General features: G+C 31.8%; 2 protein-coding genes across 3 annotated transcripts; one reads left to right on the forward strand and one right to left on the reverse strand.

Annotated features, from left to right (window-relative positions):
• Window positions 1–790: 790 nt before the first annotated feature.
• On the reverse strand, window positions 791–6783 carry VPS11 (vacuolar protein sorting 11). Of its 2 annotated transcripts, none has more exons than XM_047315885.2 (5): window positions 6435–6783; window positions 5299–5472; window positions 4841–5167; window positions 2992–4743; window positions 791–1642 (listed from the first exon to the last, which is right to left on the reverse strand). In XM_047315885.2, exons 1-5 carry the CDS (start codon window positions 6675–6677, stop codon window positions 1253–1255), a joined length of 2886 nt encoding a protein of 961 aa, XP_047171841.1. In that variant the 5' UTR covers window positions 6678–6783; the 3' UTR covers window positions 791–1252. The 2 variants fall into 2 exon arrangements, with proteins under 2 accessions (XP_047171841.1, XP_047171842.1); XM_047315886.2 differs by having other exon boundaries at window positions 5299–5533; window positions 6435–6570.
• Window positions 6784–11626: 4843 nt separating this feature from the next.
• Window positions 11627–14847, forward strand: LOC124839947 (1-aminocyclopropane-1-carboxylate oxidase homolog 12-like). The gene is made up of 3 exons (XM_047315890.2): window positions 11627–12355; window positions 13368–13689; window positions 14368–14847. The coding sequence occupies exons 1-3, from the start codon at window positions 11829–11831 to the stop codon at window positions 14629–14631; spliced, it is 1113 nt and encodes a 370-aa protein (XP_047171846.1). The 5' UTR covers window positions 11627–11828; the 3' UTR covers window positions 14632–14847.
• Window positions 14848–16725: the final 1878 nt, after the last annotated feature.

Below are 16725 nucleotides of genomic sequence, written 5' to 3' on the forward strand. Positions count from 1 at the left end.
TGTATAATATAACATTACATTAATATTATATAATATGTATTCTATAAATTTCACAATATTTACATGATAATTGTTTTTTATTATTATGATAAATGTTATAATAATTTATTTATTTTAATTGCATTAACCGTTTTTTATAATCATAAGAAATGTGGATACTAATGCAGTAACACCTCTATCTCCATTAGAGTATCTGATGACAATATTTTCTCTAATTTTGGATGAAGGTATATCAGTGAAAGACTCTTTTTTTTATTATTATTATTTGGTTAGAAAAAAAAAGAGAAAAAAAAATAACTATATTATTTTAATGTATCGATAATAAGTGAATAGATGAATAATTCTAATGTGTTCAAATCGAAATACTAAGATTTATAATTGTCAAAGATTAGATGAGATTTCTCCTGTGCCCAAAGCCAGATTTAAAGGAAAATTGAAAATTTACTGTAAAAGTTAAAATTTAATGGTCTGAACTGAGTTTCTGAACCCGAGACACGGCATCAATAAGAGCACTCAAAGCAAGAGGGAAAAAAGAAAAATTAATAATGGATTTAACTTTAAACATCCAAGATCAGATAGAGCTAGAACTTCATCATTTTCTAGATGTGTAACCCAATTATATACTCTGGGGTGAACCAAATCAGAATTTAGAAGTAACATGTATTTGGTCATGTGTAACAGGAGTGTAAAGACCAGTGATAGTATAAAGAAATACAAAATAAGTGGAATTCTTAATACAGCAGAGAACAACAAATAGAAAATCAAATCTAAGAAATCAATGGCAGGAGGCTAAAGCAGACAATTCATATTGTTACTATGGCATTCAAAAAAATTAAAACAATCAAAATAAAAATCTCATTTCCATGATTATATTCCGGCATAATTTTACACTGAAAAATAAGAAAAAGAAAAGTATCACCTGAATTCATACCTAGTAAATCTCACATTACCTTAAATAAGTGGGCTGTATCTCCATCAAGTAGAAGCTGAAATGAAAATGTGCTTCAAATCCTCCCAAAAAGTTCAGTACTACCGCAAAAGAGCAAGACCATTCAGGGATGAACCACTCCTGGTTAAAATTTACAGCATTCAGCGCATTATGGAAAATATCAACCTTGGACACCAGACAACACGCAGCAATTAAGAAATCTGAAACCCAAAAAATAACCAAATTTCATCCCAAATCCAGAGCCCAGCTATTTTTATGTTAAATGAAGGACTGCTGAAAAGCAAGTGGCAGAAATCTCAAGCCTTAGAAACCACTAGAGGATGATGCAGTTCCGGATCTGGGTCCAGAAGTGGATCCATTACTTATTTTGCTGATGATCCCTTTCCCAAAATATTCGGCAATGACGGAAAACCCATCTTTAGAGCTCTTCACCTGGTGGAAAAATCTGTCCTGATCCTTAGAATTTTGCTCTAAATTTCTTTTAATTTCCAAGACAGACCTATACTCAGGAGCACACTCAGGGCATTCTTTTTCATTATCGCCAAGGCAGCGCAGGTGGAATGAGTGCATGCACATGAAGTGCACAGCAGGCAGATCAAGGGTGAAGGTGCATGCAGTGCACTTGCTAAGCTGAAAAATTCTAGCATTTGTTCTAAGATCTTGAATCTCTTTCCTCATTGAGAGTGTATCTTCCTGCACAGAAATACTTCGATGTTAATCCTTCCTTACTAAATACAGAATGACAATCAACAAAGAACATCACCAGACTCATGAGGCAATGGAAATTTTATCTATGTAAATAGGAGCATCTGAGAAAAATTCCTAAATAAAATAAATTTCGTTATATTCAAATATTTTTTTAACAAAATCATCATTTGTGTTCACCATTTATCATCACAATACACTAAATCTTTATACGGAAAAGCATTCTAGGTGATGAAAATTCAAGTCAAATGACTTAAAAACAAGTGGCATATTCTGTTATGACATGAAGATGCTAACTAAAATATATAACAGAAAATGGGTGTCTGCTTCACATTGAATAATCATAATCACCCAACTGTTAATGCTTTAAACTTCAAGAAGAGTTTTTCATTCATAACAGTTCAATAGTTACTTGGATCTTCATCCGTGACAGATTTCGATGTCTTCAATTTCTGCTAAAGTTTTCAGGTGCTAGTTCATATTTAATTATGAAGGAATGATTTCAAGAACAATAGAAACCAAAACACATACTGTTCAATTTCCTGAACAGACTCTTCATAGAATACTTCCATATAGTTTACAGAAAGAATAATAATTAAAAAAGAATATTATTACATTCTCTTGAGGCAAAGAAGGATTTCATCTCACTATTTTTTTTCTCTCTTTTCCCATCAGATAGGTGAGACTAACCTCTAGAGTACAGAATTTTATCTTCATACATGACTATTTGAGAAATATTTCACCATGAATTAAATTATATTACATTACAAAATGATTTCTCATCAATAAAAAAAGAACTCATCTGTATTCTTCTTTTGTATAAAAATCAATTCTATTTTGAAAAATGTAAATTGAGTTTGTTAAAGCCTTTGAAAAATAACTAGAATCTAAAGGAGTTCAGATATTTTATAATTTTGAAAAGCTACTTTGTGATTTTAATCATCTTTTAGAACAAAAAGTCATCCTTGGTGATTGGTACCAAACAAAAAAGTAGCTTGTTCTTTGGATAAAATCTCTAAAAAATTAACCACTTCTTCATAGATATGTTACATGTATATGTGAGTAATTTTTAGTGAAAAAGAGAAAAAAAAAACAAAAAAAAACCTGAGCTTTCTGTGTTTTCTATTTTGTTAAATTTTAAACTTCTTACATTTAAAAACCATTATCTGCTAAGTATCTATTTTCCAGAATGCATCTTACTTTTGTTTAAATTGTTTATACCATTAGAAAACAAAAGGAATGTAAATTTACAGGAGTTTGTGTCGTGTACACAAAGGATGGACACAACTTATAAACCATCAAATAATTAAAACAAATAAAAAAAACTAACAGCCAACCTGATATTTCTCAATAGCTTGTCGGTCCTCCTCTATCATCTTTGATTCCCGCTCAAGCTTTCGAGCAATGTAATCTTTAATCACAGAAAGTGTGAGGCATGGATTTCGGGAGAGAGTTTGAAGCACAATTATTGGGGGCAAAATATCATCCCTCTCAATATAAGTCAGAACTTCTTTTACTTCTTTAGAACAATCTTCTCCAAGCTCACCAAAATATTTAAGTACATCGGCCCAAAGAGATGAGTCCCCTCCTTTAACTGAATCCCCCAGCCTTTTGCAGCATGCAATTAACCCCTCATGATCATGTGCTTGCATATAGCATGCAATCACTTCTTTATAGAGTTTCATCTTTTCATATAAATACAAAAGTCCATCTTTGAATGCATTCATTTCACATAGTATAATTGCTAAATCAACATCATATAGTGGGTGCTCTGTCTCCGGAGGCCATGCACTCTTAAGCAAGTGTAAACCCTTTTTATGCCTTTCAAGAAGGTCCTTTCCCTGTGCAGAACTTTTGTGATTAGCAGTGTTTCCGTTAGACTGAGCACTCATAGTTTTTGCTGATACTCCATTAAGATAATTTCCACCATCATTAACTTGCGACATTGAAGGAAAGTTCAATTCATTGGATATATACAACTCTAAAAGGGTATTATGAATCTCAACTTGAGCAGGTGAGTCGTTAACCTTATTTGTATATTTCTCTAGAAAATCCATAAGGGACTGAGGATGATGAATGAAAATGCTAAGAAAATCAACAGGAGATGGCAACATAGACATATACATTCCATTTGAGCGTCCTCGGTCACCATCTTCAGTGCAAAGCCTTATGAGGATCTGAATAGTCTCCACTGGCTTGTGCTCAATCAGAATCTTCCCATACTCTTTTATTGTCATCCCTGCCTGACTTGATTCAAGGCTTGAAATGTATTCCAAGGCTTCTTCATAGCTACCCAGATCTTCAAGCAAGATCTTCAAGTACCACTCATGCCTCCCTGCCTTCTTTGCAACATACATTGCATGCTCATGGTAATTGGCAGCACGGCAAACCCTGATTGCTGTTTCTACGTCAAATTTAAGTTCCCCAATGCTGTCATCACTTTTAATAAATAGATTTAACTTTTCAACGTCTTTCAATTTGGTGTAACAGTTTAATAGAAGTGTGGTGTGATCTTTAGAAGCAAGACCCTTCTCATGTAGCTTTTCTAAGTAATTTGTGAGGTTGTAGATTCTTTGAGCATCCAAAAACTTCTGTATAACATAAGAAGGTTCAAGGTGACCAATAGTAAGTATGTACTGGGCCATTGATTCATCATAGTCTTGCTTGCTATATAGATGATCCCCATATTTCCTTAGCACTTCAGCAGTAGCCGCAGCATCTGCTTGTTGAGTCTGTACAAGATTTATTGCTACAGTATATAGGTTTTTCTTGAATAACATGTCTAACTTGCTTTCCATATCCTTTTCTCCAATACATAAAGCTGATTTGTCATTCATTATGAGTATGATGTTACCCCATTCATAAAGCAAATGAGAAACTTCTTTAACCAATGCGCTGTGGGCTATTAATCGATTCTTCAGATCATAGATGTTGAAAGTATGCTTTCCTGTTCTTTGATCTGCAATAACACACAAAAGGTATCCACGGAACCATCCGAGCAATTTCTTCTCTCCCTCAAAAGCCCAACAAGGACCACGCCCATCAACTTCATAAAAATATACTGCCTCTGGTCGACCAATTATCAACTCCTATTCATATTAACAAATAGAGACATTCAGCATTTACAAAGAATATAATTATGCCAATTTATAAAAATTATGAGAACAATGAACAAAGACATCATACAGAGCGTTCACTCATAGCAACACTGTTTACACCACATCCAATCTGATCAAGGGTTTGCCTTCTCGGTGGTTGATTATGCAACGAAAACAAACTCACTGAACTTGGAGTCACAGCAAATAACTGTAGTGATTGACCATCCACCTTAAACCCAAGTCCAGTTACAGCAGAAAGAGTTTTGTCCGATTGGTTGTTTTCAACCTGAAGCTTAAAACGCGTGATACGCTCCCGTGCAATGTCTCCTTTGATGCAGTAAATAGAACCATTGTCCAAACCAATAGCTATGAGCAGTATGGGTGGCACTTCTTCTAAAACCAAAAAAGATGTAATCTGCAGTACACCATAGTTTCAAACCATCAAAATGTGGGACAAAGACAACAAAACTAAATTACTATACTAACCAGTTTTATTATCATTAATCACAAAAAAGAATAGTAACAAGCACGCCATTCATTCGTTACCTTTGCCTCTGGAAACTGATTAGTGAATATCCGCAATATCCCAACACATTCAGGACTTGTCATGCTCGAACTCTCAGGTTGCATCTTGTCAAGGTCAAAAACCTTGAGGCATAAAGCTGTTTTCTGGGGAGTAAGCTGTTCATCCTCCCCAATTGTTACCAGAAGATTGCGTTGCTGGTTAATCAACACACAAAACACACCTCTTTTAACTTCAATCAAGAATCAAAGCACAACCCTAGACAACCCAACAAAACATGCGTTTGGTTATCTTATCAGTTGAAATTAAACTAACCAAAACTAAGTTCAACACAAATGACAGAAATTTTTTCTTCTACATTTCATGCTTTGGAATGTGTGAATGTCAGTTCGCGTTATTACAAACAAACATCAAAACATGCTCTTAAAAAAAAGCCCTTCACCAATGTCCAATCCTTCATACACACAAAAAATTAAATAAATAAATAAACACACTATACTACTAAGCAATGTTTTAAAAAATGGTAACAACCACAGCATCAGAATTTTTGGAGTCACCGCACAACTGCAGTTTTCAGCTGCTGTGTTAAGGTTTTTGGAGTCATCGGCAACTGCAATTGCATGCGGCCAAATTTCTCCACAACTTCCCAAATCAAGCGGGATCCCCCACGATCACAACTTCAATTTAAAACCTTGCTGCTAGGCCAGGTAACTCTTATCACCAATCCCCACAACTAAAAATAGGATTCTAGAAAATTCCTCCACCGAAACAACCAGCACTCAGACACAATTGAAAGCACAGTCCTAGAAAATTCCATCAACAATCTCACCGAACAATGTTCTTTTGAGCAAATACAATGGAAGAAAAGTGAGGTTGCACTACTGCTACTTAATTCCAACAATTAGAAAAATAACTGAACTTCAATTCAAGAATCAAAGCGTAATTAAGCTCCTACTTCTCCGAACAAAACATTCAAATCGCAAAATACCTTCCTTAATCCTTCAAAAACAAAAAAAAAAAAAAACACTTCACTAAACTCTCGAATTCTCTCACCGATCTTCACAATTAAAATTCTAAAAACTTGCAATAATATCATCAGACGCAATTAAAAAAAAAAGAGAGCAATTGCAGAAAACCGCAACAATAATTCCTCTCTAACCTTGAGTTGCTGAAGAAAGAGAACGTTAGAGGAGTGAGGTTGGAAAGCGTAGTTGAACTTTAAGCCTCGATCGAAAAAGCAAACGACGCCGTCGTCGAAGCCGGTGACGACTTTGCCCCTACCGCTGGAGCAGCACTCGATCTTCTTCTCCCGGATGACGTCGTCTCCGCCGTCGCCCTCGGGAACCGTGCACTTGGCGCCGTACTTTTCCTCGAAAAACTCGAACTTCCGCCACTGATACATCTCGCGAATCAAAGCCTCGCGTTTTCAGATTCTTAGCCAAATTCGCGTTTCTGCCTTTTTCCTTTCTTACTAATCTTTCCGACCCATTAGCACGTTGCAACGCTGCATCGTGTAGTCCAAAATTTTTTTATTTTATTTATACATTACTCAAATTTAATTTATCGATGTGAAAAAAATTATATGAATTAATTTATATTTGTATTTTTGCTTCGTGCTTTTCGAAAATTCTTCTAAATGTGCTCTTAAGAATTTAAATTATAACAGTATGGCAAACTGATAACTGAAATTAATAAAATGAAAAAATAGTTATTGTAATTAATTAATGCATGATAAAGGAATATAGTTAGACTCTAACTTTAAAATGTTTCTTTATTTACATTTTTTATTTTAAATGTGTGATTATATTTGGTTTGCGAATAGAATTAGGGATCGGTTTGTTTTTATAATTTCAATTTTGAGATTAAATTAATTAGTAATTTATATTTTAATAATTATGTTTGTTAATTTATGTTAATTTAAATTTTTGTTATATTGATAATATTTAATTTCATAAACTATTTTCTGAACTTTATTAATTTTAAGATAAATGTGACAGACTTTTAGAACTTCGAAATATAATTGACAGTTTATTTGCTGTTCTTTTATTCTTTTAGAAAGAAATTTAGAATTTCTTTAAGCTTTTTAGTCTCCTTTAAATTTTTTGAATATTCTACAACTTAGTAGTATTATATCACAATAAACTGGTTATATTAAATGTAAATTTCTTTTTCATATATTCAAAAGTATTTATTTATTGCTCCTTTTAATTATAACATCATTTATATACTAAAGGTATATTTATTTAAAATAATTTCTTGTTATACAAAATAATTAGATTAAAAAATCTGTATATTAAAAATGCGTATAGTTGAATTATGTTTAATATAAAAACTTAAAAAAATTTATTTTAGAAGTAATAATGTTTATAAATAATAAAATTCGATTATTTTAAATATAAATATTTAATTTCAAGGTCAGAGTTTATACTTTTATGATGTCATAAAGTAATTAGACATCGAAACATGTTGAGTAAATTTTATGAAAATATTCGAAGCGGAAGTGAAAATGTATTCATGTATAACGTCAAATGTCATAGTTTCAAACGTTAAAGAAATATAAGACGTCGAGTTTCGAGTTTTTCAACATCATATACATTGTAATTATTTTTTAAAAGTAGCGTCATCACACTATTGCGATTTCTCTTTTACTTGAATTAGGAACTTCGTTCACAAGTGCGAGGAAGAACAAAAGTAAGTTTTTGTGTAATTTCCCTTAACGAAAGTGTTATTGTAGCCTTTGTTTGGATATTTCTTTGGTTTTTATCAATTGATATCGCCTTTTCGTTTAGCATTGACATCCTGAACATGAATCCAAACTCCACCACTTTCAAGGAAACGAACTGCTTTGTTCACGAGTGTAAGGAAGAACAAAGGTCAATTTTTGTGTCATTTACCTTACCTTGGTTGCCATATTGTCCATTGAAGTTCCACCACAACGACCACCAGAGGCATGTTCTCCTTTCCCCCTCACTAGTAGTAGTGCTTTATTTCGAAAGCGAGCCAACATTCAAGGTTAGTTTTAGATTTTTTTATGAACTTACATTTTTTTATATTGGTATTGTTGAAATTGTTTGTTGTATGTTATATTGGTTATACACCATATATATCCAAACATAGGGTAAAACTAAGAGTATATTGAAAAGAACTCCAAATGACCTAAAAATTTGTTCAAAGCACCAAAAAATCATGAAAAACCCCCCACAAAAAAGTTTAGATCAAAATTCAAAGTTTATCTGAAATATTCTTGCAAAGTTAAAAAAAACAGAAAACACACAAAATAAATTGACAAAAAATAGAAAATGACCTTTTAAAAAAATATATATATAAGGAAAAGTTTGCTACGCGATTTTCACGACTTTGAAAATCTTTTTCTACCCCAAATCGATATATAATAATACAAAATCTGTCAAGTGGAGTAAAAGTTATGATCGTTTAAAGGTCTGTAACAACTGACTTTCGAAATGATTTTTAAACTTCATACAAACCAAAAATAAGGACTCTTGGGGTTTTTTGTCCCTAAAATAGGGGTTTCAAGGAGTCGTAAAAAAAATTCAACCAAAAATAATAATTAGCTATCAAAATAAAAAATCACAAATAAATAATCATTATACACTACTCATTATAACACCATTCACTACTACTAGTATTGTAACACCACTACTAATATACATAGTAAGGATTGACAGAATGACAACTTTTTCTTTATTTTATGGGTGATAGTGTATACAAATCCGTGCTAGCCACGTTCTTGTGGTTTTTCTATTTGTCATGATTTTACTTGTGATAGCTTCAGTTTATAGTTTTGATTAGTTCATACAAATTTGAAAATGAGTTCTGATATATGAAATGCCGAAACTGAGTTTTAAGCTCAATTTAGGAGTTTGAGAGTGAGATTTTGATTTGGAAGGTTTGAGACAAAGTAGAGTGTTTGGGGATTGTCTTTGAGTCATTTGAGACTTGTTCATACCCCTAAGTTGCTAAGGTATGCATTAGAAACGTAGAAATGATTTAAGGTCTATGAAATGGAGGTTTAGTTGTCCCGAGTTAGATTTTCATTGTAAAAAGGAGTTTAAACATGGTTGAAGTTGGGGTACATATTCTTGGATAGGTCAATTGTGGCTTAGAACACCAGATGGAAGTGGTAGAAGTTGGTATGAGTGTTTAAGATAGGTCAAGTTAGGTTGAGAGGGTGCAAATTCTGTAAAATTAGTGTTCTACAAAATTATGCAGAGTGGCTGGGCGAGTAATTGAGTGCTTTAGTAGTGAGTTTCAAAGGCTAGGCGAGCCAGCTTGTTGGGCTTGTCGAGGTCATTGTCTCTTCTCTCATTGGGCAAGTGGGTTGGCTTGTTGGTCACCTTATTTCTGCACTAGGCGAGTGGTTTTAGGTAATTTTGGATGTTTTAATTTAATTTCTCTTATGTACATGGTCTTAAATGGTATGATGGTTTAATTATTGCTTAGTGGTATGGTTTGGAATGTACAATGATATGAAATTGAGGTTATAAAAGTTATAAGGAGAATTCTTAATGGTTGTATCAAAGAGTTGTTGGTATGAATGTAGGGAGCTCAATTTTAAGGGTTGTCCTGACACTCTAATGATCATTTATTCTCAATTAAAGAAGACTGATACATGTAGTAAGAGTAGTATAAGGTCTTAGTCTAGGTGCTTCTAGTAAGACGCGATACAAATTAACCTTGTGAGTGTGTAGGATGAAACTCATTGACAATGACTCTACAAGGTAGAGGCCACCACAAGTGCATGACCCGTCATAACTCGACATTCATACCTTATCCGGATGGTCAGGTCTAGGTTCATGGTATGCCTAGGATGTTTGTTTAATTTGGTATGAACTTTGTGTATAATGAATTCTGATATCCAGTGTTTGTTTATTTTGATATCACCTTACCCTTACTTTTGTGTTGTCTGTTTGTTTGTTTGTTTTTTCTTTTACTATAATAATTTTAATGGTACGAACTTAAGAGAATATTAGTGGTTAACAGGTGCTACGAAACCACATAGCTAAGACGTGAAATAAGAAGTTTGATATCAAATTTCTCTGCTTCATATAAATAATTTTGTTTAAGTTTTAAATTTTTGGGATGTTAAAATAAATCATAAAATGACACAATTATATCATTAATCACCTAAAAGCGAGTTACAAATATAAAGTCATTTCCATTTAAGTAGTTACAAATAAGAAATAATTAAATCAGTTTTTCAAAAACTCAACCTCGCTTCACCATTTGTCATCTAAGAACATATTTAAATTATTTAATAATTATGTGATTTAAAATCTAATTAAATTACAATATAAAAATTTTGAGATATTACAAATACACCATTTTTTTCTTCAACTTTTAATATCGATAACTAACACATCAAATTAAGCGATCAGGTGACAATATTTTACCTTCCTAATATTCTAAATTGAGCAACATTAACAAGTTAAAAGATTAACATATTAAAAAATGTGATAAGTTAATGATAAACTATTAAGTAGCCCTAGAAAACAAATATAAAACATTAATTAGGAAAATTTGAGAAACAAATATAAAAATATAATTTTAATTGACACATCCAAATGTGAGAAATATATAAAACAAAAGAATAGAAAATATAAAATAAGAGTTCTGATGTGACCAGAAAGGTCCACCATTGTCCTATTTTGGATCACAATCATAAGCCTGATTTCTCCCATCTATATACATTATCCTTCCCTCACCTCTTTAAAAAAAATTGGAAAATGATACTTGAACAACTATTTTTGACAACATTTAGACACGCGCACACGTGTCAAAATCTGAGTGGTCCAGTTGGAAAAATTAAATGAAAATGGACCACTCAGATTTTGACACGTGTGCGCGTGTCTAAATGTTGTCAAAAATGGTTGTTCAAGTGTCATTTTCCAAAAAAATTTGGAGTTACACTTACATTCCAATTTTTTTATTTTTCTTTTAAATCTTACACACTAATCTCTCTTATGTTTTAAAAAATTATGTTAACACCTTTTTCTATATTACACATGCATCTTTTATTTTATTTTTAAATATTACACTTAAACCCTATATAAAGAAAGTCATTGTAAGGGTAAAAGAGTCCAACATAATACTAATGTAATTAAAAAATAAAATAAACATATGCACACCAACATGAGAAATGTAATTGTTAGGTGAAAATTGATTTAATTAGATAAGATATGAACTATTTCAATGTGTTTGATAGTGTGAAAATTTTTGTTCATGGTTATGGTTTTATGTAAAAGTCTCTTTTCTCTTCTATATCAAACAACTTGTAAAGTAAAAGATAAAGAAAAACTATAAACTAAAGGCTATTGACATAAGAACAATAAATACATCCCAGAAGTTTCATTTTTTTAATGTCAAAGCGTGAGAAGATTGTGAAGTTTGGAACCATTATCTTGTCATAGTTTCCTCCATTATTGACTTCCTTTCAAGCTCATCTTCAAGCCTTAGCTGTTTCATACTGTTGCTTAGTTCTTTCCTGGTTCATTCACTCACTCTGCTAGTTCCAATTTCACACTACAACAGAAAAATGGGAACAGCAAGTGAATCAGACTTTGGTTATGTTCTGAGTGAAAGAAAAGCATTTGATGAAACAAAAGCTGGTGTCAAAGGGCTTGTTGATGCAGGTTACAAGAAGGTTCCTAGCATATTCCGTCATCCTCCTCAGAAATCTGAGAAGAAGGTCTCAAATTTAACCGACACAAGCCATGTTATTCCAGTCATAGACCTTGCAGATATTCACAAGGATGCAAGCAAACGCCAAGGGCTTGTTGGCATAGTAAAGGAAGCATCTCAAACATGGGGTTTCTTTCAGGTGATCAATCATGACATCCCTGTGAGTGTTCTTGAGGAGATGCAAAATGGGGTCAAAAGGTTTCATGAACTTGATGCTGAACACAAAAGGGAATTCTATTCACGAGATAGAACAAAACCCTTTTTCTATAACAGCAATTTTGATCTATATGGCTCACAGCCAGCACTCAATTGGAGGGACACTTTTAAGTGTTTGTTGTACCCTGATGTCCCCAAACCAGAAGAAATTCCTGCAGTATGCAGGTATGTATGTGTATCAATCATGTGTTCCTTCAAAAAATTTCAGTTAAACTAACATGATATGACATGATTCTTAGTTGTCTGAAGTACTGAGTTCAGAAAGAAAAATGAGTTTCATTGTAGTTAAAGTACACAGATTTGGAGACTTATGTTTATATGTTTGTTGATCATAAATTGGATTGTAAATCTTGATAAAATACCTTTTTTTAGCTATTATGTCTCTTATCGAATTTGGCAATGTTGTCAATTTTGGTTGGGTGGGAAAAGTATAGTTCTGGCATGCTATGCAGAGAAGTATTTATTGTCAAATCTAGAAACGTATCTGGCTTTGCATATTGTAATCTATATGGATACACAGGAATCAAATTTCTACCAGTGCTTATCAAGTGAATCAAACAGAGGTGGTGGAATTGATCAAAGTTAGATGCTGATTGTGGATAATGCCAAAACTTGAAATAACATGCTGTCTTAATATCCTGTAATGTGCTAATCTTGATATAGAGGGCAGGGTATCCCCTGTTGATGAATCTCATAAAAGGGGTTTTAATCTTCAAAGATTTCCAAAAAGGGTTTCATCCCACATGAAAAGCAAGAAAGAAAACATGTCATTGATGAACGAAAGGAAAGAACAGTGAAATTCTTCATGACTAGTTGATCCTATCCTTCTCTTTAGCTCTAGCCATAGTTCTTGTAGTCACTATTCCTTGTTGAATGTTATCTATTATCTTTCCCATCCATGTTGGAAGTCTAACAATGACAATGACTAGTAATAAGACCAATTTAAAGTATATTAGGAAATGCAAACTTTATCTTATAAATTGGTTTTCTGAGGTTGAGTTAGACTTTGACAAAGCATATTTTTTAGTTAATTTGTGATATGTGTTCATTTCTGCATAATATGGCATGGAAGTTAAAGGATGAAGTTTTAAAACTTAAACTACTGTAGAAACTGAGACAATTTGAAAAGTTCCAAAACTGAAATTCCACCCTTCTGATTGATTGCATGTTCTTGCAGAGACATACTGCTGGATTACAGTAAATACATAATGAAGCTTGGTATTTTACTGCTTGAGTTGTTTTCAGAAGCTTTGGATCTGAGTCCAAACTATCTCAAAGATATTGGATGTGCTGGGAGAGTGTTTGGTCTTTGCCATTATTATCCTGCATGTCCTGAACCAGATTTGACCATGGGAACCAACATGCATTCTGACAATGATTTCTTCACAATCCTTCTCCAGGATCATATTGGTGGTCTCCAAATAAGATGCAATGACAAGTGGATTGATATAAACCCTGTACCTGGTGCTTTGGTGGTTAATATTGGAGACCTTTTGCAGGCAAGTTTTCTGTTATCCTCCTGTTTCTTCTTTATTTCCTGCAACTTTTACCTATCATGGATCATGCTACTAAAGGGCCTTCGAGAGAGGTTCACTAGAGAAATTCAATAACAATAAGACTTGAACTTATGAGAAATTCAATAACAATAAGACTTGAACTTAATTCATATAAGGGATGGACACCACTATAACCAAAAATTTAAAACAACGAGTTTATGAGTTTTTTTCCCTATAAACTGTCGTCTCTATTTTATCCAATATAAAACTTAGACTCATTTGGATTCCCAACAACTCATACTTTTACCAATATGTACATGAGGTTGCTTGTGATAGGTGGTTAATAAGTCAGAACTTTTGTGAGTCCAGTGTCTACTGTAGTGTTCCTTATTGTATGAGTAAATTGGCTACTTCTGCATAACTTACACTTCTCAATGATCTAACCTCTAAACAACAATAGCAATATTCCAACGTTTTGTGGGAGGAATACCAGGTATGATACAGTTTGAGTTTTTGTCATTTTCTGGTTACAATTGAATGATAGAGTCTGAACTATTCATATGATCCATGTTCTTGTTCCCTCCTAGTTGATACAAAGACTTGAGTGTTTCTATCTGTTATGTGTATGAGCCTTGTTATTGGATGTAAACATGTTGTTCATTGTTTGTGTTTGAATTGTAGCTTATAACAAATGATAGATTGAAGAGTGCTGAACACAGAGTGCTTTCAAATCATGTTGGTCCAAGGATATCTGTTGCATGCTTTTTCAGCCCAAGTGTTGAAGCATCCTCAAAGCCTTTTGGACCTATAAAGGAACTGTTAAACGAAGACAATCCTCCCAAATATAGGGAAACTACATTTGCTGAGTATGACGCCTTCTATGTTGCAAAAGGACTTGATGGTACCAGTGCTCTTGCACCTTACAAGTTTGAACTAGGAAAATGAATCAGAAACTACACCTTATAAGATTTGAACTATGAAATGTATCACAAACAGAATAAGTTAGCATAAATAAACATGATTGCTGAATCTGATATGACTTTATGACCGCAGTGTTAGAATTTTAAGTTTGAGTCTAAATTTCACATGGATAGAAATGAAAAAGAAAAATATTATATAAAGGTGAAGATCCATTAATCAATTTTCTTAAGATTTTTGGTATAGTATGTTGTCAATTTTTTATCTGGTTAGACTCAGATTTCATTAGCATTATATTCGTGAGTGGTTGGGAATGTTTTCCTAGACTTGAAAGAAAAAATGGTTAGAATTCTAAGTATGAATCTAAGTCATATAAAAAATAAGTTGTGTATGTGTGCCATTTTTTCATTCAAATAGTAAATTTGGATTTTAAATTTACTCAAATAGTATATTGTGGCGAATATTTTAATCCAAACAACTCTTTTTTTTTACTTTTTTTTTCACTTAAATTCACTTCTCCAAATCTATAAAAAACAAAAGTAGTCTAACTTTCACAAAATATGGAAATCAATTTCTCTAATTTGTGTGTAAAAATGGAATTTAAAATATTCTACATTTCTTTTACACAACTCTTACTTTCCTTTTCTGGTGTGATGTATTAATTATAAGTAAGCTTGGTTAAATTTAAAATAAGTATTTCTTAGATAAGAATTAGAAAAATAATGTTATTTAAGAAGTAAACGGGATTTTACAAGAAATACATGGAATTACTTATTTAAAAAAATTATTTTTTTTAATTTATTAAAAAATATTTTAAGAGCATTAAATACAATCAAACTCACCCCATACTTCACAAATAGGATTTCCCTTTATCTCTGCAGTACTTTCACGGTCAAAATCAAAAAGAGGTTGGAGTAGAAAAAATATATTTATTTATATTATGAAAAAAAAACCAGAGTATTACTGTAGAGAGTGAAAATTTTATTCCTAACTTTATTTCAGAAATCTTCTTTTAGAATTTTTAAATAATTTGTTCTGAATTATTTAAATAATTTTTAAATAATTCTTTTAGAATTATAATTTGTTCTGAAAATCATTGCACTGATTTTGTTTTCTCGTAATAATACAAACCAAGTATTCAAAGTATCTAAAACTTCATTTTAATTTAAAATTCATTATTAATTCATCTATAAAAATACAAGTAAAAGTTCTATGTTTACAAATAGTAACGACATCAATAACAGCATAAGTAAAATCAATACATATTATGATATATTTTTTAGTACGATAAGCCATTTTCTTTTGTTTTTCTATCATGCTATCTAGTATTTGAATTAGTGAAATTTAAATATAACAATCGTTTGAAGTTTATGCATTATTTTAGTGGTAAAAACGTTTTGATACCTCTTGTGCCATATTTTATAATATATTATCATTATTGTTAAAAGAAATGCTAATTTTGATGTTTAATAAATTAATATATTATTTAAAATGGTATTAATAATGGCTTTTATTATGATGAATGGTTCACCTATTATATGTCAGACAATAATTCATTCTAATTATTTGTGAAAGTTGGAGAGAAATAAATATTTTGATAATATGTGAAAAGTATATCTTATAAGTCTTGAAATATGAACTTAAATAAAAAAAAAAAAAAGCTTTTATCAGATAAAGATACCTATTAATTATGATTGGAAGGAGTAAAATTTCAAATCGATAGATATATTGAATGATATTTAAGGTTATATGAAAATGTAAAACTTAAAAGATCTATTAAAGAAGAAATATAATGAAATTTCTAACATTTTTAGACAGCTAGTTTTCTAAGACATTATGTTATATTAAGATAATGTCTTGAAGAAGAAATACCAAGAAATTTGTTACCATAATTTTCAACAAATTCAGCTCACAGGATATATCAAAAGAAACCATTAACAAGGTTATTAATGTTTTGGAAAGATAGTGCTGCTGTGATCTGTAAATAAGATTAAACAAAATTAAAAATCACTAAATCATCTTTGTCTCCAAAATCACAGTTCTCTATGAATCATGGGTCCCATGTTGAAAATGGGTAGCATTTTGAGGAAAAAACATTCAATGACAGAGGAGATAACGGCT

The sequence above is a fragment of the Vigna umbellata genome, chromosome 7 (assembly GCF_029865625.1).
Source record: "Vigna umbellata cultivar VRB3 chromosome 7, Vumbellata_1.0, whole genome shotgun sequence".
NCBI classification, from domain to species: Eukaryota; Viridiplantae; Streptophyta; class Magnoliopsida; order Fabales; family Fabaceae; genus Vigna; species Vigna umbellata.

Excerpts from the sequence above, each read along its gene's own strand:
- VPS11 (XM_047315885.2), bottom strand. The coding sequence starts at position 6,677 with ATGTATCAGTGGCGGAAGTTCGAGTTTTTCGAGGAAAAGTACGGCGCC. Across the intron at positions 5,473-6,434 it reads TCTTTCTTCAGCAACTCAAG|CAACGCAATCTTCTGGTAAC; the intron begins GTTAGAGAGGAA and ends TTGATTAACCAG. Across the intron at positions 4,744-4,840 it reads TTGCTATGAGTGAACGCTCT|GAGTTGATAATTGGTCGACC; the intron begins GTATGATGTCTT and ends TAATATGAATAG.
- LOC124839947 (XM_047315890.2), top strand. The coding sequence starts at position 11,829 with ATGGGAACAGCAAGTGAATCAGACTTTGGTTATGTTCTGAGTGAAAGA. Across the intron at positions 12,356-13,367 it reads GAAATTCCTGCAGTATGCAG|AGACATACTGCTGGATTACA; the intron begins GTATGTATGTGT and ends ATGTTCTTGCAG. Across the intron at positions 13,690-14,367 it reads ATATTGGAGACCTTTTGCAG|CTTATAACAAATGATAGATT; the intron begins GCAAGTTTTCTG and ends TTTGAATTGTAG.